The sequence below is a fragment of the Callorhinus ursinus genome, unplaced genomic scaffold (genome assembly GCF_003265705.2).
Source record: "Callorhinus ursinus isolate GAN/ISIS: 27379988/994484 unplaced genomic scaffold, GSC_fseal_2.0 scaffold18, whole genome shotgun sequence".
Classification (NCBI taxonomy): Eukaryota; Metazoa; Chordata; class Mammalia; order Carnivora; family Otariidae; genus Callorhinus; species Callorhinus ursinus.
Genome location: NW_027397080.1, coordinates 3,012,913 through 3,037,226, shown reverse-complemented (window position 1 = coordinate 3,037,226; position 24,314 = coordinate 3,012,913). Strand labels below are relative to the sequence as shown.

The following is a 24,314-nucleotide window of genomic DNA, read 5'->3' as shown; positions in this document are numbered from 1 at the left end:
GAATTTAAGAAGAAACAAACTGGAGTAATTGGGAGGCTATGCAGGACAAGGGGAGGTAGGATTTGCTAGAATGAAATTTCAGATAGACCGCGAGGATATTTTGAGGTCCAGGATGTGGAAACTAAAAAGTTGTCTTTGCCGGGGCAGAGGAAGGCACCTGGGTGGCTCAGTCGATTAGGCGTCCAGCTCTTGGTTTTGGCTTAGGTCATGATCTCAGGGTCGTGAGATCAAGCCCCAGGTCGGGCTCCACACTCAGCACAGAGTCTGTTTGTCCCTCTCCCTCTGCTCCTCCCCCTGCTCTCTCTCTCTTTCTCTCTTTCTCAAGTAAATAAGTAAAATCTTTAAAAAACAAAACAAAAACATACCATTAGTTTAAAAAAATGTATACTTTGGAATAAATTTAACAGAGTGCAAAACTCATACCCTGAAGACTATAAGACATCACTGAAAGAAATTAAAGCAGGACGAAATACATGGAAAAGCCTCTCATGTTCACGACTTGAAAAACTTCATATTATTAAGATGATAATACTTCCCAAATTGATCCACAGACTCAATGAAATCCTTATCAGACTCTCATCCGGCTTCTTAGTAGAAATTGACAAGTCAGTTCTAAAATCCGCATAGGGGCACCTGGGGGGGCTCAGTCAGTTAAGTGTCCGCCTTCGGCTCAGGTCTTGATCCCGGGGTCCTGGGATCGAGTCCTGCATCAGGCTCCCTGCTCCGCCTTTCTTTCTGAGGGCCTCTGCCTCCCTCCCTCATTCTCTGTCTCTCATGAACAAATAAATAAATAAATCTTTAAAAAATAAAATAAAATCTATATAGAATTGTAAGGGACCCAGAATAGCCAAAACAATCTTGAAAAAGAATGACAAAGTTGCAGGATTCACACTTCTGATTTCAAAATTAACTACAAAGCAACAAATACCAAATAAATGAATAGAATCAACAGTCCAGAAATAAACCCATGTGTCCAAGGTCAACTGATTTTTAACAAAGACATCAGGACCATTCAATGGGGAAAGAATGGTCTTCAACAAATGATGCTGGAACAAATTAATAGCCACATGCAAAAGAATGAAGTTGGACTTCTACCCAAACACTATGTACAGAATTAACTCAATATGGATCAAAGGCCTAAATGTAAGAGCCAAAACTATAAAACCCTTAAAAGAAAACATAGAAGTAAATCTTCATGACCTCAGATTTGGTAATGGACTCTATGGACAACAAAAGTACAAGTAACAAAATAAAAAATCGAGAAATTAGACATCATCAGAGTAGAAAACTTGTACATCCAAAGACACTATCAAGAAGGTGAAAAGACAAACTACAGAATGGGGAAAATGTTTGCAAAGCATGTATCTGATCAGGGACTTGGGTCTAGAATATATTAAGAAGACTTACAACTCAATAATAAAGAGATAAACCAATTTTTAAACTAGCAAAGGATTCGAATAGCTCCAAAGAAGATCTACAAATAGCCAATAGGCACATGAAAAGATGTTTGACATGATTAATCGTCAGGGAAATGCAAATCAAAACCACAAGGAGATACAAATTCACACCCACCAAGATGGCTATAATCAACAAGTCAGATAATAACAGATGTTGGCAGGGAGAAATCAGAACTCTCTTACACCACCTGTGGGAATGTAAAATTGTATAACCTGTTCAGAAAGTAATCTGGCAGTTTGTCAATAAAATGTAAGTTTCCTTAAGAGTGCCCGTAAGACCCAACAGTTCCATTCGTAGGTATCTACCCAAGAGAAATCCAAACATATGTCCACGCAAAAACTTGTATACAAATGTTTATAGAAATGTTATTCGTAATGCCAAAACGTGGAAAGAACTCAAATGTCCCTCCAAGGATGAATGGGTAAACAAAATGTGGTCTGTCCATACAATGGAGTATTATTCCGCCATTAAAAGGGAATGAAGTACTGATCTGTGCCACAACATGCTTGGACCCTGGGAAATCCATGCTAAGCGAAAGAAGCTAGTCACAAAAGACCACCTATTGCATTTGCTTGTATTTCATTTATATGAAATGTCCAGAATAGGCACATTATAGAGATACAAAGTAGACTGCAAGTCTGTAGAAGAAAACTGTGTTTTGTGTGTCGATCTTGTGTCCCGCATCCTTGCTGAATTCAGTTATTCGTTCTCAGTGGTTGCTTGGGGCTGGGAGGAAGGTGGGGGGGTAGGGGGGCAAGAGGTGAAAGTTTCAGATCAGCCCTGGTCCTAGGCTAAGGGCACCCTCCCCCAGCAGAAGATGCCCACATTTCCACTGTGGCCTCCTAGCAGCCAGAGCCCCACTGCAGACAAGGCAGCAGACCATAGGTACAGAGCACCTAGATTCTCAGCCTCGGCTGTCCCAAGGCTACCTAGCTTCAGTCCTCACCGCTTCTCTCTACGGCTACATTCTACCGTGCAGGGGATGGCCTGGGTTGGGCAGGGGTAGAGCAAGAGACCAGCCCAGTCCACTTGTTGGTGGAAAAGGGAAAGAGGAAAGGCCAAGGTACACCTGTCCAAGCCCCATTTGGCAGACGGCTGGGGAAGGCGACCCCGAGCACGTTATCCAAGGGGCCTCACGGCAGCCCGTCCTGGCCACAAAAACGGAACTCCCGCCAGTCAGCCCTGAGTCATTCCCTCTTGGCCCCCCAAGGAAGGGGTGATTTCCTGCCTGGCCCTCTGCCCTGCTCAGGCTCCTCCCACGGGCTATGCATCCTCTTATCTCACCCCAGGCCCTCTCCTAGGGCAGCAGGCCAGCCAGTGTCTGGTCCCCCTGTTTCCTCAGCAGGAAACATGGATTCAGGGGTCAAAGAGAGCCCAGCAGCTGAGTAAGAGCAGCTCAGGAGCCCGGCTGTCTCACGGAGGATGGAGGACAGAGGGCTGACCGGACCGGGTCCCCTGCAGCTCTCTCGCTGGGCATCACTGCTGGATGCGTACTGGGAGTCCTTTTCCCCCTTACTTGAAGTAAGCCTCTCTTGACGCCTGTCTTGAACTCAGCCTCCTACTGTGGGAGAGACCCACGGCAGGCCCTGGGCCGGACGCATACCGTTAAGTGAATAAAACGGACGAAACAGTGAGAGGTGTCTAGGCAGTGGTTAAAAGAACAGGCTTTCGGGCGCCTGGGTGGCTCAGTCGTTAAACGTCTGCCTTCGGCTCAGGTCGTGATCCCAGAGTCCTGGGATCGAGCCCCGCGTCGGGCTCCCTGCTCTGCGGAAAGCCTGCTTCTCCCTCTCCCACTCCCCCTGCTTGTGTTCCCTCTCTCGCTGTGTCTCTCTCTCTCTCTCTGTCAAATAAATAAATAAAATCTTAAAAAAAAAAAAATAAAGAAAGAACAGGCTTTGGAATCCAACAGACCTGAATTCACATCTCTGCTCTGCCCCTGAACAGTGACTTTGGACAACTCATTTAATCCTTCGCAGCCTGCATTTCCGCTTCCCTGAGGGAAGGACAAGGGCACCTGAATGAGCCGTGCGAAGACGCGAGACGGTGCGTTAGCATCGTGCTGGCAAATAGCCCGTGTTCATTGGCAGTAGCTCCTACAAGGCTGGGACAGGGGTTGGGGAGGAAGGGGCAGGCCCGCTCCCACCCAGCTTTTACCCAGGAGGAGTGAGTTGGGATGACAATTGCCCTCTGGCAGGGTTCTCGGCTTATCCAGCTCAGGAGGAGCCTAGCACAGCTGCTTACATAGAAAAGCATCCCAACAGAGGCACAGAATTCTGGGGGGTTTCTGAGAGGAAGGAAAGATTGTGTGTATGCAGCCCTTTGGGACCACCTTTTCCATTTAATATCCCATCAGAACAGCTCAGTCCCTATTCCACATCCTCGGGAAGTTCACACCCTTCTCCGTTCCTACTGGACTCTCCCTCCCATGGTGTTCGCACCCTCGGGGTCGTCCCACAACCTGAATCCTGTGGCTGCCATCCTCTCTCCACTCTTCATTACTCTTCTCCCTTTGTTCCGAAAACACCACGAATGAAGGTTATGCGTCGAGGACACGTTCACTGAATGGTGGGGCGGGGGGGCCGTTCTGGGGCAGCTGAGCATTCAGAGTAGCTAGTACCCTTCAGACTGGGCATTAGGCATCACTGTGCTGAAACTCTCCTCCGACAGTCCTACTGGAATCTCTCACTCGTGAGCCTTTCTTCTCCTCAGGTTGCAGTCTTTCACTTACTAGCCCTTTCTCTGGAGTTACCGCAGGTACACTCTCAAATCCCCACCAATTTCATACTCAGCAGATTTGGCTCTCTCACTCCTTCTTACCAAGGCCATGCCCAAAGGCTCACCAAGCTAGTCATAATCACAAAAGAGCTACAAGGCCTCTGGAAGGAATGCTCTGCTCTGTTACATATAGTCGGGGGATAAGAAAAGTTGGAGTCAGGTCTTGAATCACAAAGAAAGTTCCAACAGGCTGAGAGATTGGAGGGTCCTGTGCTGGGGACGCAAGGGACCAAAGCCCTGTGGCAGAAAGGGGATTGGGCTTGCGAATCGTGAAGGGAGCATCTTGAGAAAGAGATTCCAGGAAGGGGAAGATGAAAGGCATAAGGGCCTTGTGGTCCAGCGTCCAGAGATGAGTCTTGGTCCAAAGGATCCTATGGAGCCATGAAAGGTTTTTAAGCAGGGAAAGGATAAAGGCAAATTTGAGCTTCGGGAAAAGCACTGAGTGAGGAGCTTGGAGCATTCGTCAACTATCCGAATAGCAAACTTAAAACAACAGTGACATAGGTGTGGGGAAAAGACAGCGCTCTGACACCCTGCTAGAACAATCAAACAAGTGGAACCATCCTTTTGGAGAGGAGTTTGGCGACGCCGGGGAAGTAAGTGATGGGGAGGTGGAGAATCCAGGGGCCTAGAGTTACCTATCTCCGACTGTCTGGCTGGTGTTGGAAATCTGGGGAAATGAGGAGACAGGCATGGGCTCACGAGAGCCAATTCTCTTCCCAACTCACTATTGAGCGACATCATCTTAGCAGCTTGAAATTGGCCGTGGTGGCATATTTGCACAAAAAAAGCAGCAAATGCTACAAAACAGGGCTCCCTGCTGCCCCCAGAGAGTAGTTTAACAGTAGACTTACTGCCTGAGCCCAGCCTCATCCAGCAACCCCTTAAATTCTCTGAGCAACGGTTGCACAGAGATCAAATACAGGCTTTTCTAAGCTGGGGCTTCGGCCTTATAGCCCAACAGAAAAGCCTAGGCCTGCTGACCTGGGCTGGACCTTGAGGAGACTCCTGGACTCTTTGGCCAACGAATGGGTATACCTAAGTGGTCTCCTTTCCCCTAGGCTTCTTCTAGCTCCCCTTGATATTCTAAAGAAGCAAAGGACTGGGGAAGACACCTCTTCCCAGCTGTGTGGAAACAGAGAAAAATGGGGAAATGACAGGGACAGGTAGCTGGACCTCCTTTCACGAAGGCTCGCAGAGCCCCCATCTCAACTCTCGACAGACAAAGCCCCTTGTCTTTCGCCGGTTCTGCATCCTTCACCACTATTACACTGTCTCCCTGTAGAAGTCACAGACTTGATAAGGCTTGGATGCAGGAGTGGAGGGAGAATGAAGATTTGAGGAAAAGTTTCAGCGTCCAGGCTTAGATGCCCAGGAACCAAGGGCAAGATGCAGAACATAGGAAGAGAAAAATCGGAAAGGATGTATGGGAGTTAGTGACAGTTGCATTTGGGACTTGGTGCATTTAGGTGAAGTGCCTATGGAACAACAAATAGAGACATCCAATAAGTAACTAAGAATTTGAAGTTCAAGAGAGTGATATAGTCTTGGGAGTTACTGGTCTATAGATGGAACTGAAGGGCGCCTGGGTGGCTCAGTTGGTTAAGCGACTGCCTTCGGCTCAGGTCATGATCCTGGAGTCCCAGGATCGAGTCCCGCATCGGGCTCCTTGCTCAGCAGGGAGTCTGCTTCTCCCTCTGACCCTATCCCCTCTCATGTGCTCTCTCTCTCTCATTCTCTCTCAAATATAGATGGAACTGAAGACATGCGATCACTCGGGGGTGGGAGGTGATAAAGGGCAAAGCAAGGACACCTGGGGAACAGCAACATTTAAGAGAAAGAGTAAAGAAAGAAAGAAACTGGGAGGGAATGTTCCAGAGGGTAGGAGGAAACCAGGAGAATGTGATACTTTTGTAGAAGCCAAGGAAGGAGGAGAATATCAAATGTTGCAAAAAGGTTGAGCGTGATAAGGATTGAGGTGAGAGACACAATGAGGTTATTGTGGCTGGTTGAGAGTGAAGACGGCGGTAGGAGATGAGATTTAAGTAAGCAGGGGCCACATCACGCAGGACCTTGTATCCCCAGGCAGGACCTTGTATGCCTTGAGAAGGTATTTGGATGTTATTCTAAGTGCAGTAGGAAATCATTAGCGGGTTTTTTTTTTTAAAGATTTTATTTATTTATTCATGAGAGACAGAGAGAGAGAGAGACGCAGAGGGAGAAGCAGGCTCCCAAGGAGCCGGGAGCCCGATGCGGGACCCGATCCCAGGACTCCGGGATCATGACCTGAGCCGAAGGCAGACGCTTAACCATCTGAGCCACCCAGGCGCCCAATCATTAGCAGGTTTTAAGCAGGGGAGCAAAGAAGTCTGATTTGCATTTTAAACAGCTCCGTCTGTCCTGTGGAGGACTGGAGGACTGGAGGGCCGGCTGCCCCGGACAGTGAAGGCAGATAGGAACCTACTGCAGTAGCTCAGACTTTGCCCAGGACGGCGGGAGGTGGTAAAAAGTGTTCACATTCAGGGTACATTTTGAAAGAATATCGAAGAGGACTTACTAGTGAATTGAATGTAGGGTAAGAGAAAGATAGGAATCAAGGAGGACTGAGGTTTCGGGTTCGATCACTTGAGTAGACGGTGGTACCATTTACAGAGCTGGGTAAGACAAGAGGAAAAAGAAACAAAATCACAGGCTTCGAGGTGGGAACCAGAATCAAGAGTTTTATTTTGGCTATCTTAAGCATAAGATGCCCATTAGACGTGCAAGTGGAGATGCCAAGCAGGCAGGTGGCGATCCAAATCTGGAGCCCAAGGAAAGCCACAGCTGGAGAGACTAATTTTGAAGTCATCCACATATACAGAGCATCGAAGCGTCGGGAGTGTGTGAACATTAGAGATGTGTTTCCTCTGTCACTTGACCTGGAGGTTGGGTGGCCCTTGATTGGGGGCTGGGGGAGGCATCCAAAGTCATCCCCATTGGACAGAGGAAGCTGGTCCTTGTAACCCGAGAGCTGGACAGGAATCAGGACAAGCCTGGCCTCAGGGACTTCTTGCAGAGAAACGGTGTCAGAGAAACTAAGACCTCGCAGGAAGGCTGAAGGATTTCCATTTACTCCCTGCCTACCCACTCCCCCCAAATCTGTCTGTAAGTAACACCAATTCAGGAGGAGGAGAAAAGGTTGATATTGAGGCCACTTAGCCTGTAGCGCCAGCAATGGTAGCCCCAGCTGAGGCTGGAGGGGCTCAATGTAGGAGTTGATGTGGCATGCGGTCCCCCCATCCCAGGAAGAGTCAGAGCTTCTGAGAGGTGGCATAAAAGCCACCCATAGTTACAGCACTCCCAGGAGGCAGCCTGGGCTTCACACAAAGCATCATACCTACTCTTTTGCTACTAATGTGAAGAAGATGAGCACATCATCTGAGACCAGTGCTTCTCAAACTGAAATGTGTATTCAAGTCATCTGGGGATTTGGTCAAGGGCAGATTCTGTTTTAGTAGGTCTGGGGTGGGGCCTAAGATTCTGCTTTTTTTTTTTTTTTAAGATTTTATTTATTTGTTTATTTGACAGAGAGAGAGAGAGAGAGAGAGCACAAGTAGGCAGAGTGAGGGGGAGAGAGAGAAGCAGGCTCCTCACTGAACAGAGAGCCCAATGCAGGGCTCGATCCCAGGACCCCGGGATCATGACCTGAGCTGAAGGCAGACGCTTAATGACTGAGCCACCCAGGCGCCCCAGATTCTGCATTTCTAACAAGCACCCAGGTGATGCTGTTGCTGCTGGTCTACAGGCCACACTTTGAGTAGCAGAGGACAAGAGGCAGCTCTGGAGGCTCCCCACCAGGGAGGGTGCACATCCAGTTCCAGGGAGAATGTGTTTGTGCACAAAGGTACAGAACCCATTGAAGTGGAAATAGCTACCATTTTGTTATGGTTGTGAAGCAGTCATTTCTCGATGGATTACGCCTTCCAGTAGCGTGGCATAGCTGTTCAGCCCTTGGGCTCTGAAGCTTGACCTCCTGAGCTTTACTTCTCAGTAGGTCTGTGATCTTCGGTGAATCTTTTAACTTCTCTGCATCTCAGTTTCCTCATTTCCATAGTGGAAATGATACTATTGTGAGGATGAGCTGAGTCAATAGATATAAAGTCCTTAGTAAGTGCTCAGTAAATGTTGCTATTCTTGTTGATAATACACCCTTCTATAATAGTTGACATAGGCTCGGTCTCCTGGTTCACGATCAAAAATGTAACCCCCATCTCCCTCCCACCAAAAGGCCTATATCTTCCCTTCCAAATTCCTCTTACCCTCCTGCCCACTCCCACTCCCCCTCCCCTGGCCCCTGGCCCCGGTGTGGTCTGGATGGGCCCCACAGGGGCAGGGACAGGGACAGGACGTGGGGCTGTATCTGACAGGAACCTGAGGGGCTGGCCTGGGAGGGGATTGGGGCCCGGCTTCCTGAGGGGAGGATGGGCTAAGCCAGGCACACAGTGCCGGAGAAAATGCCATCGTGGGCCCTCTTGGTGGTCACCTCCTGCCTCCTCCTGACCCCCCAAAACCTGGCACAAGTCACCAGCCAAGGTGAGGTGTGTGGAGGGTGGAGATCACCTATACCCAGGAAGAGGGAGCCCTGGGAGGGGTGCAAGGTAGGAGGCTCCCACCAGCCCCTTACTCTTGCCTATAAACATGCCTGGGAACACCCAGAGCTCAACTCGCCAGCTGTTCCTCAGATGCCTCCTTTCTGGCCTTGGATTCAGAGCCCCTGAACTGTTTCTCTCGAACGTTTGAGGACCTCACTTGCTTCTGGGATGAGGAAGAGGCAGCACCCAATGGAACATACCAGCTGCTGTATGCGTACCCAGGGTATGTGCTGGGCTGTGCCACACTCCCCTGTATCTGTCCTGTCCTTGCCTCAGCTGAGCCCAGCTCCTGGAGCTTCCCTGCCTTTGGGCCCTATCAGAGGACTACTCCAAGTACATGCCCTCGAGTAGCCACTTAATGAACAGATGTGCTTTGGATATCCCCAGTGCCAGCCCATACACAACCCCCAACCCCACCTGTCCCAGGCACTGAGTAGAAAAATGGCAGGAATGGAAACAGAAGTTGGGCTTGGGCCCAGAACTGGGCCCTCAGAGCCTGTCGTGGTGGCCACGTAGGTGGAACAGACTTCTCCTACGCCCACAGGGAGAAGCCCCGTGCCTGCCCCCTGAGTTACAAGAGCGTGCCCCCCTTTGGGACCCGATACGTGTGTCAGTTTCCAGCCCAGGATGAAGTTCGCCTCTTCTTTCCACTGCACCTCTGGGTGAAGAACATGTTTCTGAATCAGACTCTGACCCAGAGGGTGCTCTTTGTGGATAGCGTGGGTAAGGGCCATCCTCCTGTCACCCTGGCCCCTCTCTTTGCTGCCCTCAGTCCAGCCCCTGGGATCAGACTGGTCTGTGCTCCTTTAGGGCAACGTGGATGCCTTCGTGACCAGACCGCCAGAGGCACCTCAAGACCCCCTTATCATTCTTCACATCCAGAGCTAGATTTCATTTCACACCAGAGACAACCTGTGCCCTTGCCCCATCATGAACCGATTCACTGACTCATTCCACAGTTACAGAATACCTACCATGTGCCAGGCACCGTGCTAGGTGACAAGGCTATTAGAGAGGAAGAGATCCCTGCTCTTGTGAGCACTGAGTCTAACAAAGCCACAGTGAGGTCACTGTTCTAAGGAGGAAAGGAGAACAGGATAAGGAACCTTCTTGCCTTGGCCTCCAAGAAAGCAATGGCCTGTGATCTTCTAGAATCCAGGGGCTGCCCCCAACCCAGCTTCCAACTCCCCTCTGTACAGTCCATGGGTTGAGCCACAGACTGTGGCACTCAGAGAGTTCTGTGTACCCTGTCTTGCCCCCAGGCTTACCAGCTCCCCCAGATATCATTAAGGCTTCAGGTGGGAGCCAGCCAGGGGACCTGCAGATCAGCTGGGAGACCCCAGCTCCCGAAATCAGTGATTTCCTGAGGCATGAACTTCGCTACGGCCCCAAGGATCCCAGCAACTCCATTGGTCCCACAGTCATGCAGCTGCTGCCCACAGAAACCTGCTGTCCAGTTCTGCAGAGACTAAACCCAGTCCCAGCTCTGCACCAGCCTCCATGTGCTCAGCCCATGATGCCCCAGCAGGATGGACCAGAGCAGACTTCCCCAACTAGAGAAGTATCCTGGCTTTCTTCTGCCCCACCCCCTATCTCCTACCCCAGATTTTGCCCCAAGAAAGGATAGGCCATACTTTGGGGATTCCAGACTGCGTTGGTCCTTGGGAAGTTAGTATGGGCTTGGGAGCCATGTCTATTTAGGAATCTCCCACTTTGGGTCATTCACACCAACAAAATTGAGGATTTCAGGCCTTTGAATTAGTAGGGATTTCCCTAAAAAGCTCTGAATACCACCCGAAACCCACTGACCTGGTCCCTAGTCTGTGTGCATATCTATCCAGTGAGGAAATGGGCATTTCAGTTCCATCTTCAAATATAAGAGATGGAAGCTGTCTTGGTTGAGGCAGACCTAGATTCTGAGGCTGGGCTTCTTCTCCCAAGGCTTCATCTCTAACAGTGAGGAGTGGAAGCTGCCTCATCTCAGGGCTCCAGCCTGGTAAATCCTATTGGCTCCAGCTGCGCAGTCAACCCGATGGGGTCTCCCTCCTTGGCTCCTGGGGATCCTGGTCCCTCCCTGCAACCGTGGACCTGCCTGGAGATGCAGGTGAGTCAACAAAAGAGTGGGAAGATGGGGAGGAGATAGAAAAGATCTCTAGAGAGGTCTGGACTGGATACGGCAGCTCTGAGAACCATGGTCCTTCCTGATAACCTCAGACTTGCCACCGGACAGACAGAGTGAACTATATTCAGGGAGAGAACAAGGAATGGGGGTAAATATTCCAAGTTATGTGTGTAAAGATAATCTGGATACCCTATAGAGTGGGAATGTGTTGGCCCTGATGGGACTTCCTTCTGTTAATTCAGTGGAAATTGGACTGCAGTGTTTTACCTTGAACCTGAAGAATGTTACCTGTCAGTGGCAGCAACAGGACCATGCTAGCTCCCAAGGCTTCTTCTACCACAGCAGGGCACGGTGCTGTCCCAGAGACAGGTGAGAGCTGAACTGCTGATTGAGCTCGATGTCGTGGGAGAGAGGCATGGTCATGCAGAAAGGGAGAGATTGTTCTTGATCCTCTTCACTTCCCTCCCTTGTCCCAAAACCAACTGGCCTCCATGCCCTCATCCCCATAAGATGCTCTCATCATAATCCCCATCACCCATCTAGCCCATCCCCTGCCCACCTCCCTCTATCAATCCTCAGTTTGTTCTCTATCATTAAGAGTCTATTAAGGTTTGCTTCCCTCTCTTTTTTTTTTCCTTCCCATATGTTCATCTGTTTTGTTTCTTAAATTCTACGTATGAGTGAAACCATATGGTATTTGTCTTTGACTGACTTATTTTGCTTAGCATAATACACTGTAGCTCCATTGTTGCAAATGGCAAGATTCCATTCTATTTGGTGGCTGAGTAATATTCCACATATATGTATGGCATATACACACACACACACCACATCTTCTTTATCCATTCATCAGTCAATGGACATTTAGCCTCTTTCCATAGTTTGGCTATTGTTGATGCTGCTGCTGCTATGAACATTGGGGTGCATGTACCCCTTCGAATCTGTATTTTTCCATCCTTTGGGCAAATACCTACTAGTGCAATTGCTGGGTTGTAGGGTAGTTCTATTTTTAACTTTTTGAGGAACCTCCATACTGTTTTTCAGAGTGGCTGCACCAGTTTGCATTCCCACCAACAGTGCAAGAGGGTTCCCCTTTCTCTGCAGCTTCGCCAACACCTGTTGTTTCTTGTGTTGTTAATTCTGACAGGTGTAAGGTGGTATCTCAGTGTGGTTTGATTTGTATTTCCCTGATGATGAGTGATGTTGAGCATCTTTTCATGCACCTGTTAGCCATTTGTATGTCTTCTTTGGAGAAATGTCTGTTCATGTCTTCCACCCATTTCTTGACTGGCTTATTTGTTTTTGGGGTGTTGAGTTTGATAAGTTTTTTGTAGATTTTGGATACTAATCCTCTATCTGATAAGACATTTGCAAATATCTTCTCCCATTCTGAAGGCTGCCTTTTAGTTTTGTTGACTGTCTCCTTTGCTGTGCAGAAGCTCTTTATCTTGATGAAGTCCCAATAGTTTGTTTTTGCTTTTGTTTCCCTTGCCTCCAGCGATGTGTCCAGTAAGAAGTTGCTGCAGCCTAGGTCAAAGAGGTTGCTGCCTGTGTTCTCCTCTAGGATTTTGATGGTTTCCTGTCTCACATTTAGGTCTTTCAAACATTTTGAATTTATTTTTGTGTATGGTGTAAGAAAGTTACCAAGTCTTGTTGATTTTACCTATTAAATATCTCTAGAACCTGTCCACATTTTTTCATCACTGCCATTCCCCTAGTATGAGCCATCATGACGTCTCACTTGGGCTACTGAGGAGACTTATTAACCGATCACCTCTTAAATCCTCCAAATCATTCTCATAACACTCTCTGCTTTAAAATCTTCAATAGCTTCCTACTGATCTTGGGATTAAAAAAAGAAGAAGAACCCTTGCTGTGGCCTAATAGAGTACTAACAGACTCAGCCCTGAATGCCTTCAGCTTCATCTAACACTATGCTGCCTTTTCCCCTCTATGACTCTTTGGTCCCCTTCTATCTGCCATATTCTCTCCTGCCTCTGGGTCTTTGTGCATGCTGTCTACCCAGCCCTCTTGTCTTAACTTCTACTTATCCTTCAGATCTCAACTCAAATGTCACCTCCTCAGGGAAACCTCCCCTGATCTTCCTCATCAGGTCCAATAGCACTATTATACGTGCTTACTGTACCATTTACCTCTCCTTCTTAAGTACTTATCACAGTTACAATTTTACATTTATACTTTATGTGGTTATTTGACTGATAATATCATCCTGTCTCAGAACTCCAGTTGAGAGGGGCTGATCTTGACTATACATGATCCCTAAGGACAAAATCAACGTCTGCTTTTACTCACTAAGGTATTCTCACCTACCACAGTGCCTGGAACTTAGCAGTTACTCAGTAAAAAAAAATTGCTAAATTAATGAATAATGAAAAAAACACCATTAACAGTTTTAATGTTCTTTTCCAGTTTTTCTATGTACTTATACGTGTCTATACACAACATTTCATTTTCACTATGAATCGGATCATATTATATATATAGTTTGCCAACTTACTTTTTTTACTTAAAAATGTGTCTTGGAGCCCATTACAAAAAGATGTAACTGATTATTTTTAATAACTGCACAGATTTCCATAGTCTAGAAGTGCCATGAATGGTTTAAAGGGAAGCAGAACTGACGTTCATCATTTCTTCTACCAAAACCTGCTCCTCCTCCTATTGTCCTCCATCCTACCATCAACTCAATTTTCCAGGCCTGACATGGTGATTTCCATGGACTTCTGCCTTTTCCCCACCCTGCAGGTCCAATCAGAAACAGTCTAATCATCTCTACCTCTTCAGTATCCCTTGAATCCATCTCTTTTCCTCCACCTCCTTTGCCGCCACCCTGTTTCTGGTCCTTCATCCATAAAAGTGTCCAATTGGATTTCCCCACTTCAAGTCTGTCCTCACAAATTCTTTCCTACAAATTGCAGTTACAGTGATCTTCCCAAAGTACAATGCTAATTATGACAAGTTTCTGTTTAAAATCCTTACACTTCTCCATGATTACTACAAGATTAAGTTCAAGCTCCTCAGAAAGGCCGTAAGACCATCTATGATCTTAGTCTGCCCTCTCCCATTTACCACTCATCACCAGGCCCCTCTAAGCTAAGAGAGTTCTGTACCACTTAGAGTTTCCCCCAAAGCACCATATCTCTTATCTGTGCACAAGCATGTGCCTGGGATGCCTGTTTGTCCCCTTTGCCTATCCTATTTATAGTCCAAGACTCAGTCTAAGCACTGTCTTATCCAGGAAGTATTCTCTCCCTCTAACCCTCCCCATCTGGGTTAGATTATCCTCCTTGATACCCCCCAAACCAGCCAGTCCACACCACAGAAAAATACCATCTGTCTGTTTTTCCGCCTCTCCCACTGGAATGAGAGCTCCTTGATTATTCCTCTATGTATTCATAGTGCCTAGCATGGTGCCTGGCACATTGTGTTAATTATTTGTTGAATAAAGAAGTAAACACATAAATACATTAATAAATAATTTTAGTAAGGGCTAGCCATTTAGGAATGACAATCAGGAAGGAGACATGATTCATTTGTTCAATAAACAATTATTGAGGGTGACTATGTGCCAGGCATTGGGGCTAGAGTGACAAATAAAAGAGAAACGTTTCCACATTCTTGAGGTTTCCATTTTAGTTGGGTGGGTGGGGGGGAGGAAGGGTGACAAAGAAGTAAAGAGACCAAAGAACAGGTTATATGATAGAGACTAAGTGGGAGGATGGGGGATGGATGTTAATTTAGATTGTATGGTCAGAGAAGGCCTCACCAGGAGGCCTAAATGGCAAAAAAAGAATGAGTCACATGGAGATCTAGAGTCAGAGCAATCGAGGGCAAGGTGTAGTGCAAAGGCAGTGATTGGGACATATTTGTAGCGCAGCAAGAAGGCTCGTGTGAATGAAGGGTGGCAGACTGGTGTTAAGAATTGTAGGAGAGGAGAATGGCCAGGTAGGGAGGAACTGAACCATATCGAGTCCTGTGGGCCCTGGCATGGAGTTTGGATTTCATTCAAGGGGGACAGGGAACCACTGAAGGATTTCAAGTGGAAGAGGGACGTGATGTGACTTTCCTTTCAAAAAGGTATTATTCTCTGTGAAATGATGAAGTAAAGGTGGAAGCAGAGTCACCAGTTAGAAGTTTGCCTTAATCCAGGCCGGAGACAGAGGTGGCTCATTGAATGTGGCCTTGGGAAAGATTCAAACAAATGGACAGATTTGTGATCTCTTCTGGGCGTTATCGGTTCAAAATTTTGGAAGCAAATTCTGGTGGCCATGTGGAGAACAAACTCCACAAGGGAGTGGTGAAAATGAAGGCAGAAAAGCCCGTTGGAAGGCTATTGTAATCACCTAATAGTAGAATAACACAGAGCGGTGACTAACAGGCCTGCTGTATGAGATTAAAAACAGGAGGATCTTTCCACCATAAAGATGAAGGCTCTTTGAAACAATCCTGTGAAGTAAGGATTTTTAACCCATTTTGCAGATGAGGAAATGGGAGCAGAGATCAATCATGTACCAGAGTTGCAGACCAAGCTAAGACCTGAGCTGTAGAGCCCAGGCTGTGTTCATGAATCATCTAGCTCTTTCCTTAAGAGGAAGAGGCTGGACACCAAAGTCAGCCTCAGGAAACAAAACATCGTGGCAGGAAGACAGAGAGAAAGCCTTGGAAGCCCATCCAAGGGAGGAGTTGGATTATAATCCCCACAGGCCATATCCCCTTTGGGATGGGAATTATCAGGATTAGTCTCGGAGGCAGGCCTGATTCAGTGACTACGGGGATGATTCTTAGGGACCCCATCTGGGAGAAGTGTGAAGAGGAGAAATATCCAGGATTACAGTCCTCCCAGTTCTCCCGCTGCCACTTCAAGTCACGAAATGACAGTGTTATTCACATCCTTGTGGAGGTGACCACAGCCCAGGGTACTATTCACAGCTACCTGGGCTCCCCTTTCTGGATCCACCAGGCTGGTAAGAATTTTCTTCCCTTCTCCTCCCACGTACTTTCTGCCCCTACCACTCCTGACCCCACGCCCAGGATCGCCAGCTCTGGCACTTCTGACCCATGGCCCTCGTGGCATGATGTCTCATGCACAGAAGGGCTTAGGCCAGTCCCTGCTGGCTCCCTGTAGTGCTCATCCCCACTCCAAACTTGCACTGGAGGGAGGTCTCCAGTGGGCAGCTGGAATTGGAGTGGCAACACCCATCATCCTGGGGAGCCCAAGAGACCTGCTATCAGCTCCGATACACAGGAGAAGGCCATCAAGACTGGAAGGTACGTTCGAGGAAAACATGTCCACAGATCTCACTACACAGGGTATTCCTGAGATTCATCGGGTCTGTTATCAAGAGTGAAGGTATCCATGTATCTGGGTCTGGGTTTGTATATCTATGTTGATCTGATTCAACTGGTATCTTAATCTTTCTTGGGCATTTGACACTATTGACTACTCCCATTTAAAATTTTCTCTTTCCTTTGCCTTTGGGATATCAGTCTCCCGATTCTCATACTATTTCTCTGGCTGAACCTTCTCCCTCTTTCCTGGCTCCTCCCTTTCCACCCTTCCTTAATATGTTGTGCTTCCTATAGTCCCATTCTAGACTCTTTTCTCTTCTCGATAAATATACATGCTCATCCTAGGTAAGTGCTTATAGTTTAATGACTATGCATTAACCCACCCAATCTTACCATTCCAACACCCATATGGAAAGGAACTTCTATGCCCTAGGTAAATTACCTAAACTTGGGAAGTCTCAGTTTTGTCAAATAGAGATACAACAATCTATCTTCCAGAGTTGTGGTAAAAATTAAATATATAAATATCTAGCATACTGCCTGGCAGATAGAAGGTACTCAATATGCATTAAATATTACTTTCTCTACTTTTATTCTCATTAACCACATGTATATACAACTTCTTCCCAGACAGCTCCGCATAAAAGCCCCCTGGGGCATTTCAGACCCAATATATCTATATGCAAAACTAAACTCATCCTCCTCCCCAAGATTATTTTACTTTTATCGGGGTATGTTACATTCAGCAAAATACACAGATCTTAAATATACAGTTGATCAATGGGGCGCCCAGGTGGCTCAGTCGTTAAGCGTCTGCCTTTGGCTCAGGTCATGGTCCCAGGGTCCTGGGATCGAGCCCCGCATCGGGCTCCCTGCTCCTCGGGAAGCCTGCTTCTCCCTCTCCCACTCCCCCTGCTTGTGTTCCCTCTCTCGCTGTGTCTCTGTCTGTCAAAGAAATAAATAAAATCTTTAGAAAATATGTACAGTTGGTCAATTTGTACACGTATTCACCTATTTAACCATTACCCAAATCAAGATATAGGTTATTTCTAGCACCTCAGAAGCTCCTTATGCCCCTTACAGTCACGCATACCCCAAGATAACCACTGTTCAGACATTATCATTAAGGTTTGACTCTTGTTAAACCTAATAAAATGGAACCATATGGTATTTCGTCCTCAAACTTACTTCTCTGTTTGCTATCTGACAGTGGCTCTACCACTTACCAGTTATCCAAGCCTGGAATCACCCTTGACTCTTCTTCCTTTTCCCTTGTCCCTTCCCTCCATTCATCAACACAGAAGTTGAGTTTATTGTACTAACAGTCTTCAAAACCCTACTACCACTGCCTTAGCTCATCTTTGACCACCCCGCCTACCCATCCATGCTCCATGCTCTTAGCACACTGAACTACTCTGTAACCCCCAACCAAGTAGCTCAGGCAGCATGACACGCTTCCTCATGCGCCCATTCTGCCTTACTTATATCATCATTATAGCACTAATTACTTGTAATTATTTACTGGTTTGCATGTGATCCTCATTAGACTTGCAAGAAACCATGTTTCATTATCCTTTCCCCAGTGCTTGGCATATCACCAGCAGTTCATAAATGTTTGCTACATGATGGCTAGCTAGTCTCCCTGCTTGTCCACACGATGCTTGTTCCCTCTGCTCGGAATCTGTCCTTGTACCCTCAGCACCTAGCATCCACTGCTGGATGCATGTTACTTGTGAACAGTCTATGTGGCCCTGAGTATCTGAATGTGCCCGGGGCTTCCGTCGCCTGACCTGGATCCTGAGGAGCACTTCTGGCGGGATGTCCGCGTGACCTGGTCAGTGCGTGTTTGCATTTGTGTCAGGATGAGTAGTTAGTTCTCTGTGCAGGTGAGGTCTGTGTGCCAGCGTGTGTGTGGCGGGGTGTGTTTCCCTAAGGTTAGGCACGCCTCTCCGTCGGGGTGCTCTACCTTGCAAGTTTTCGCCGGGATGCATGTATTCTGTCAGGGAGGCTCTTTGGTGGTGGGGGGGGGGACCCCGGAGATTCAAAGCGGTAGGCCTTTGGCCAAAAGGATGCCAGGCTGTCGAGGCCCCGACGCCGAGGCACCGCCACCCGGAGCCTGCCCACCCGCTCACTCCCCCTCTGCGCAGGTGCTGGAGCCGCCTCTCGGGGCCCAGGGAGAGACCTTGGAGCTGCGCCCGCGCTCTCGCTACCGCTTACAGCTGCGCGCCAGGCTCCACGGCCCCACCTACCAAGGCCCCTGGAGTGCCTGGTCCGACCCAGTGCGCGTGGAGACCACCTCCGAGATCGGTGAGGGCCCGGGGGGAGGGGCAAGGCGCTCTGCGGCTGCGCGAGTGGAGGGGCGCCGGCGCAGCGAGGGGCGGGCGGTGAGGGGCGGGGTCTGGTGGGCCTGGGGGCGGGGCTCCAGCCGAGGGCGGCAGAGGTCTGACTGGTTTTGTCCCTTAGCCTGGATCTCCTTGGTGACCGCTCTGCTCGTGGTGCTGGGCCTCAGTGCCCTCCTGGGCCTGCTGCTGCTGAGGTGGCAGTTTCCTGCGCACTACAGGTACCGCCCCGGTCACTCAGGAGACGGGTGGGGCCGGAGGCCTCTAAACAAGCACCCCAGGGTTACCCAATGACACCCGCTCTCCCGAGGACCGAGGACCGCAAGTCCACACCTTTGGCTTCAGCCACTTCCTGCACATCTCCCCTGAGAGTCGCACCGCTGCCGTACACTCTAACATGCCCGCTATACCGGACCCTCAAACAACCGCACCTCCTGGCGCCTCATCAGCAACAGGGCTGCTGTCCACCCATCACCCAAACCAGAACACTAGGCGCCTCCCTCCCCTTTATCCAGTCTGGCCTGGTCTGCTCATTCCACCCCCAAAACCTCGCTCAAACAATGGTCCCCTTTTTTAGCCCTACAAACACTACCAGGCTCGCTGAAACAGAGCCTCTTCTCACTCCAATCTAGCCTCACACAGCCACCCAAATAATCTTTCTAAAACGCACACATGACCTTGTCACTCCCCTCCTGAAGTCTCATTACTAGCTCCGAGGATAGAGTCCAGACTCTGGAATGACAAGCAAGGCTCTATAAAATCTGGCCCAGGGCCCACCTTTCCACCCCTTCCCACCCTGTGCATCAGCCTTGCCAAACTGTTAGTGATTTCCTCCACAAGTCCAGTGGTTTTACTTCTCAGTGCCTTTGCATATGATGTCCTCTCTGCCAGGGATGTCCTCCCTGGATAACTAATACCCTTTATCTTAAAATAACTTTCTCCACCAACTCCTAGAAACCTTTCCTGAACCCTCCCCGACTGGCTACTCTCTTTGTGCCCCAGTACCGACTTCTGTCACCGTACCAGTAGCATTTTACAGTATTTACTTCTTTATATGCCTTCCCTATACCTTACTTGGTCATCTTTAAATCCTCAGGACAGTGCCTGCCAAATAGCACACCCTTAAATAAATGTTACTAATGACTTGTTTATGTGGGAAGACTAAGGCTGAAGAGAAATGTCACTGGAAGTTATAAACACGAGGATAGAAAAGTAAAACAAAACAAACAGACACAAGGATAGAATTCATACCCCCTCAGTCCTTCAGTTGGTAACATCTCTTGGTTCTTGAAGACTGATCTCGGAAGGCAACTCCTCCAGGCAGCCTCTCTTGGTGACCCTAGACTAGGTTAGTCTAGGGTCTAACTTTGTCCCTCCTTTATGCTCCCATCTCTCCTTGAACATGTCTTTCTTTGAATTTTTAATTAACTTATCTGTCTGAGCAGACCGGATTGTAGCCTCTTTGCAGGTAGTCAGAGCCAACAAAAAAGCTGGTGGAGAAGAGGAAGGTGATGCTACTGAACCAGGCCTACTCAGTTCCTTGTCCCCAATTTGCCAGATAAATCACTCCTCCCCTGGAGAGATATGAGTGAGGTCACAAAAGAAGACTGAAATGTTGTTCAACTCAAGTCTTTCCACGTGGAAATACAAACCTAAAGAATTACGGGTTGCCCCAACTGACCTTAATCCATACTCTTCCCAGAGAGACCACCTTCCCCAGTAACTTAGTAATAAGCCGCTCTGGTTCTCTTCATTCACCCTTTGAACTAATTTCTTGAGGACCTACTATGAGCCAGACAGTGTTCTATCCCCTGGAGATAGAGGACTGAGCAAACAGACAAACTCTTTGTTCTCATGGAGTTTATATTCTAGTGGAGTGAGACAGACAAACACAAACATGTGTAATAATATAATGCGTATACAGTAAGTCAAGTGCTATAAAGGAAAATAAAGCAGAGCAGGAAACAGGGACGGGGAAGGGAGGTGGTACTGTTTTAGACATGGCAGTCAGGGAAGGCTTCTCTCTCAGGATGGCATTTGAGCAGAGACCTAAATGAGATAAGGGAACAAACCAAGAGGCGCAGAAAATAGCAAGCACAGCAAGTGTGTCTGAAGCAGGGATATTTGAGGATACTCAAACCCCTTTTACGAACCTCCCCTCCCCTGACTCCCCTTTCCCTCCTTTTCACCTACGCCCCTCTACCTTATCTTATTGTTTGGACTACACTCTTACTTCTCCAAGCCTTACTCCCTAACCTCAGCCTCAACCCCCCGCCCCCTCAGTAGTCTCCTCCTCCAACCCAATTCACTCCTGTGACTCAGTCTCCTCTTCCTTCTCCCCAAGGAGCCTGAAGCATGCCCTGTGGCCCTCACTTCCAGACCTGCACCGGGTCCTAGGCCAGTACCTTAGGGATACAGCATCGCTGAGTCCAGTGAGTACATCCCCTTCTCCACTCCCCAGCAACAGCCCTGCCTGGAGTTGGATCCTTGCCCCAGTGCACACTTTTCCAAGGCCCTTGCCCACCAGCATTACCATCCCTGAGCCCTATGCCCAGCTAACCATCCTTCCTGCACAGTCCAGGTCCTCCTCCCCACTGCACCTGCTCTAATCCAGACTTCTTTCCCCCCAACTGTCCCAGCCCAAGGCTGCAATCTCAGATGCCTTTGAGGAAGTGGAACCCAGCCCCCTTGAAATTCTACCCAAGTCCTCAGAGAAGATCTCCGTGGCCCTGTGTTCCTCCCAGACCCAGACGGACTACCGAGGATTGCCCCCTTCTTGCCCGGGGACCGTGCCCCTGTGTGTGTGCCCCCGCATGGCTGAGCTGGGGTCCTACTGCACCACCCACATCGCCAATCATTCCTACTTACCTCTGAGTGGCTGGCAGGCCCCTCTCTCCCCGTTCCCTGGACAGATCCAAACCTGCCCAACCTCTTTTCCCATCCTCCCTACCCCCAACCCCACAGCACAAACATCTCAGACCTTACGGCCATCCCCCTCTGTCTGTCCTCATAGTTGGGCTCCCCGACACTGACAACGTTTGGTCCTGCTGCAGACATAAAGCCAGGACCCCTCTCCTCACTCCAGGTTCATTTGACTAAGCTCCTCTCACTCACCTGCTTTCTCTCTCTTCCCTAATGCTCGACTCCTTGAAAAGATGTCTCCACATCCCCACTTCCCATTTGCTCTTTAGACGACTTCAGTTCGTTCCCCTGCTTTGCTAAGGAAACTACTCAGGCAGAGTTCACATCAAACCTTGTGACTGCAAGGGCCAGTAGGATCTTGTCAATCCTCAATTTATTTGATCTCTCCGTAGCATCTGTCATGGGGAGTACTCATTTCTCCTTTAAATTCTCTCCTACCTTGGCATCCATAGTATCACCATCTCTCCTGGCTCTGAGTATACGAGTAGTTAAAAGCATAAACTCAACAGTCAACGCTGGGTTCAATTCCTCTCTTACCCACTTGCTAGCTGTGTGACCTTGGGCACGTAACTTAAAGTCTTTGTGCCTTGATTTTCTCATCTATAAAACAAGGATAATGCCAGAACCCCACAGAGTTGTGAAGAGGATGAGTGACCTAGTGTAAGTAGAGCACAATGCCTAGGACGTATGTTTATATCTGAACTATTATAATTATTCCTTCCTGTTCTCTTATCCTGGCATCTCTCCCACCCCTTAATTATTGTAGTTCCTCAAGAGTCCATTGCCTTTCCTGTAAGCTGACAATTGCAAAGTTCTTATCTCCAGCCCTGACTTCTACCGTACCTGTGCTGCTTTATGCAAGTAACCATTTATGTGTCTGTCTCCTACTACTAGGTTGTGAGTGAGCTCCTTGAGGGCCAGGGCCATGATTTATTTGTCTTTGCCCCCCAGCACCTAGAGCAGTGCTTGGTGCATGATAATAGACCTTCAGTAGATGTTTTCTGAATGAAGGAACTCTTTCCACACAATGCCACCTTAACCCCATGCCAAGCGCCCTCATCCTCGAGGCCATTCATTTGCAGTAGTAAATGTGCTTAGGCCAGGAGCGCTTGGGTGGCTCAGTCAGTTAAGCATCTGCCTTTGGCTCAGGTTCCAATCTCAGAGTCCTTATCTCAGGGTCTTGGGATGGAGCTCCACACTGAGCCCCACATTGGGCTCCCTGCTCGGCAAGGAGTCTGTTTCTCCTTCTCCCTCTGCCCTCCCCTACTTGTGTGTGCACTCTCTCTCTCTCTCTCTCTCAGATAAGTAAATAAAATCTTTTAAAAAAAATGTGCTTAGGCCATTCTGGTTATGAATTCTCCTGACTCATTCGAATTTGCAAATAAATGGTAGTTTTTATTTGCTCCAGACATACCCACTGTATTAATCAGGGTCTTGGCAGAAATAGGTGGCACACTCAAACTGGAAATCTTGATGAGAGTTAAATAAAGGGCATATTTATAAAGATAAGGCAGGATTTAGGGAAACCGTCAAGGAAGAGTGCAGTACCCCAGGGCTAACAACAGCTGGGAGCTGGTACCACCCCTAGGCACGTCAAGGGGTAAGGGGGGATTGTGGTTACTAGATCTGGAGAGTCACTCTAAGAGAGGGCTGCCTGGAGTGACCTTTGGTAGAGAGCCAACCTGTGCGGACATGGCACAGAGGGAGTCAGGCTCAGGCTCACTGTCCCTCCACCTTCTATTCTCCTCTGCATCAGTTTGCCAGCACTGCCGTAATAAAGGGCCACAAAGTTGGTGGTTTAAACAACAGAAATGTACTGTCTCACAATACTGGAGGCTAGAAGTTCAAGGCATCATTAGGGTTGGTTCCTGACCAGGAAGAGGAAGAGTCTGTTCATGCCTCTCCGCTAGCTTCTGGTGGTTCCCTGACAATCTTGGTGTTCCTTGGCTTGTAGAAGCACCACCGCCATCTCTGCCTTTATCTTCACATGGCATTCTCCTCATGTGTCTGTGTTCAAGCTTCCCCATTTTATGAGGACATCAGTTTCACTGGATTGAATAACCCAAATGACCTCACCCAAATGACCTCATCTTCACTAATTACATCTGCAGTGATCTTATTTCCAAGTAAGGTTCCACTCTGGAGTATTTGGGGCTTAGGAATTCAACATATGAGTTTAGGGGGACGACAAAATTTAATCCATAGTCTCTTCCCATTTGTGGAATCCAGACAGAAACCAAAGCCCAAGGGAATCCATTGTATAGGCCATACAAATCAGCTTCACAAGGCACAGGGCATGGTAGAGACGGACGGAAGAGTAGGTCTGAGTGGGACAAATGGATGACATCCAGTATACTCATTTTCCATAATTCCTTCCCCTAGCCATGGTCAAGGCTCCGACTCTAATCCTAGGGCCTCAAGGCTAGGATTGAGATCCAAGCCACCAAACTTCTCACTTTTACACCCACTCAGCCATCATGTCCTGACCACGTTGACTTCCTAGGGTCCATCTCCTCCATCTCCACTGAGCTATTGCTACAGCCTTCTAACTAATATCTCTGCCTCCAGTATCTCTCCTTAAACCCAGCCTGTATGCTGCCACCAGATTGATTTTCCTATTTATCACACTCCATACCCCTAAATCTTTAGCTTCACTCTTCAGAACTTGATCTCTTCTCTGTTAGGATTAAAGTGTTAACATAGTGCCAAGCACATAGTAAATACTCAATGTTTATTGAGCTATTTTTATTATCATCC

General features: G+C 48.2%; 1 protein-coding gene across 2 annotated transcripts; it reads left to right on the top strand.

Annotated features, from left to right (window-relative positions):
- The first annotated feature begins 8,710 nt into the window (after positions 1-8,710).
- MPL (MPL proto-oncogene, thrombopoietin receptor) lies at positions 8,711-22,851 on the top strand. 2 transcript variants are annotated; one of them, XM_025856501.2, is made up of 12 exons: positions 8,711-8,805; positions 8,982-9,087; positions 9,409-9,587; positions 10,127-10,425; positions 10,806-10,968; positions 11,229-11,355; positions 15,793-15,971; positions 16,133-16,275; positions 18,444-18,603; positions 18,760-18,856; positions 20,980-21,067; positions 21,275-22,851. In XM_025856501.2, exons 1-12 carry the CDS (start codon positions 8,727-8,729, stop codon positions 21,665-21,667), a joined length of 2,013 nt encoding a protein of 670 aa, XP_025712286.1. In that variant the 5' UTR covers positions 8,711-8,726; the 3' UTR covers positions 21,668-22,851. The 2 variants fall into 2 exon arrangements, with proteins under 2 accessions (XP_025712286.1, XP_025712285.1); XM_025856500.2 differs by having other exon boundaries at positions 8,955-9,087.
- The last annotated feature ends 1,463 nt before the right edge of the window (positions 22,852-24,314 follow it).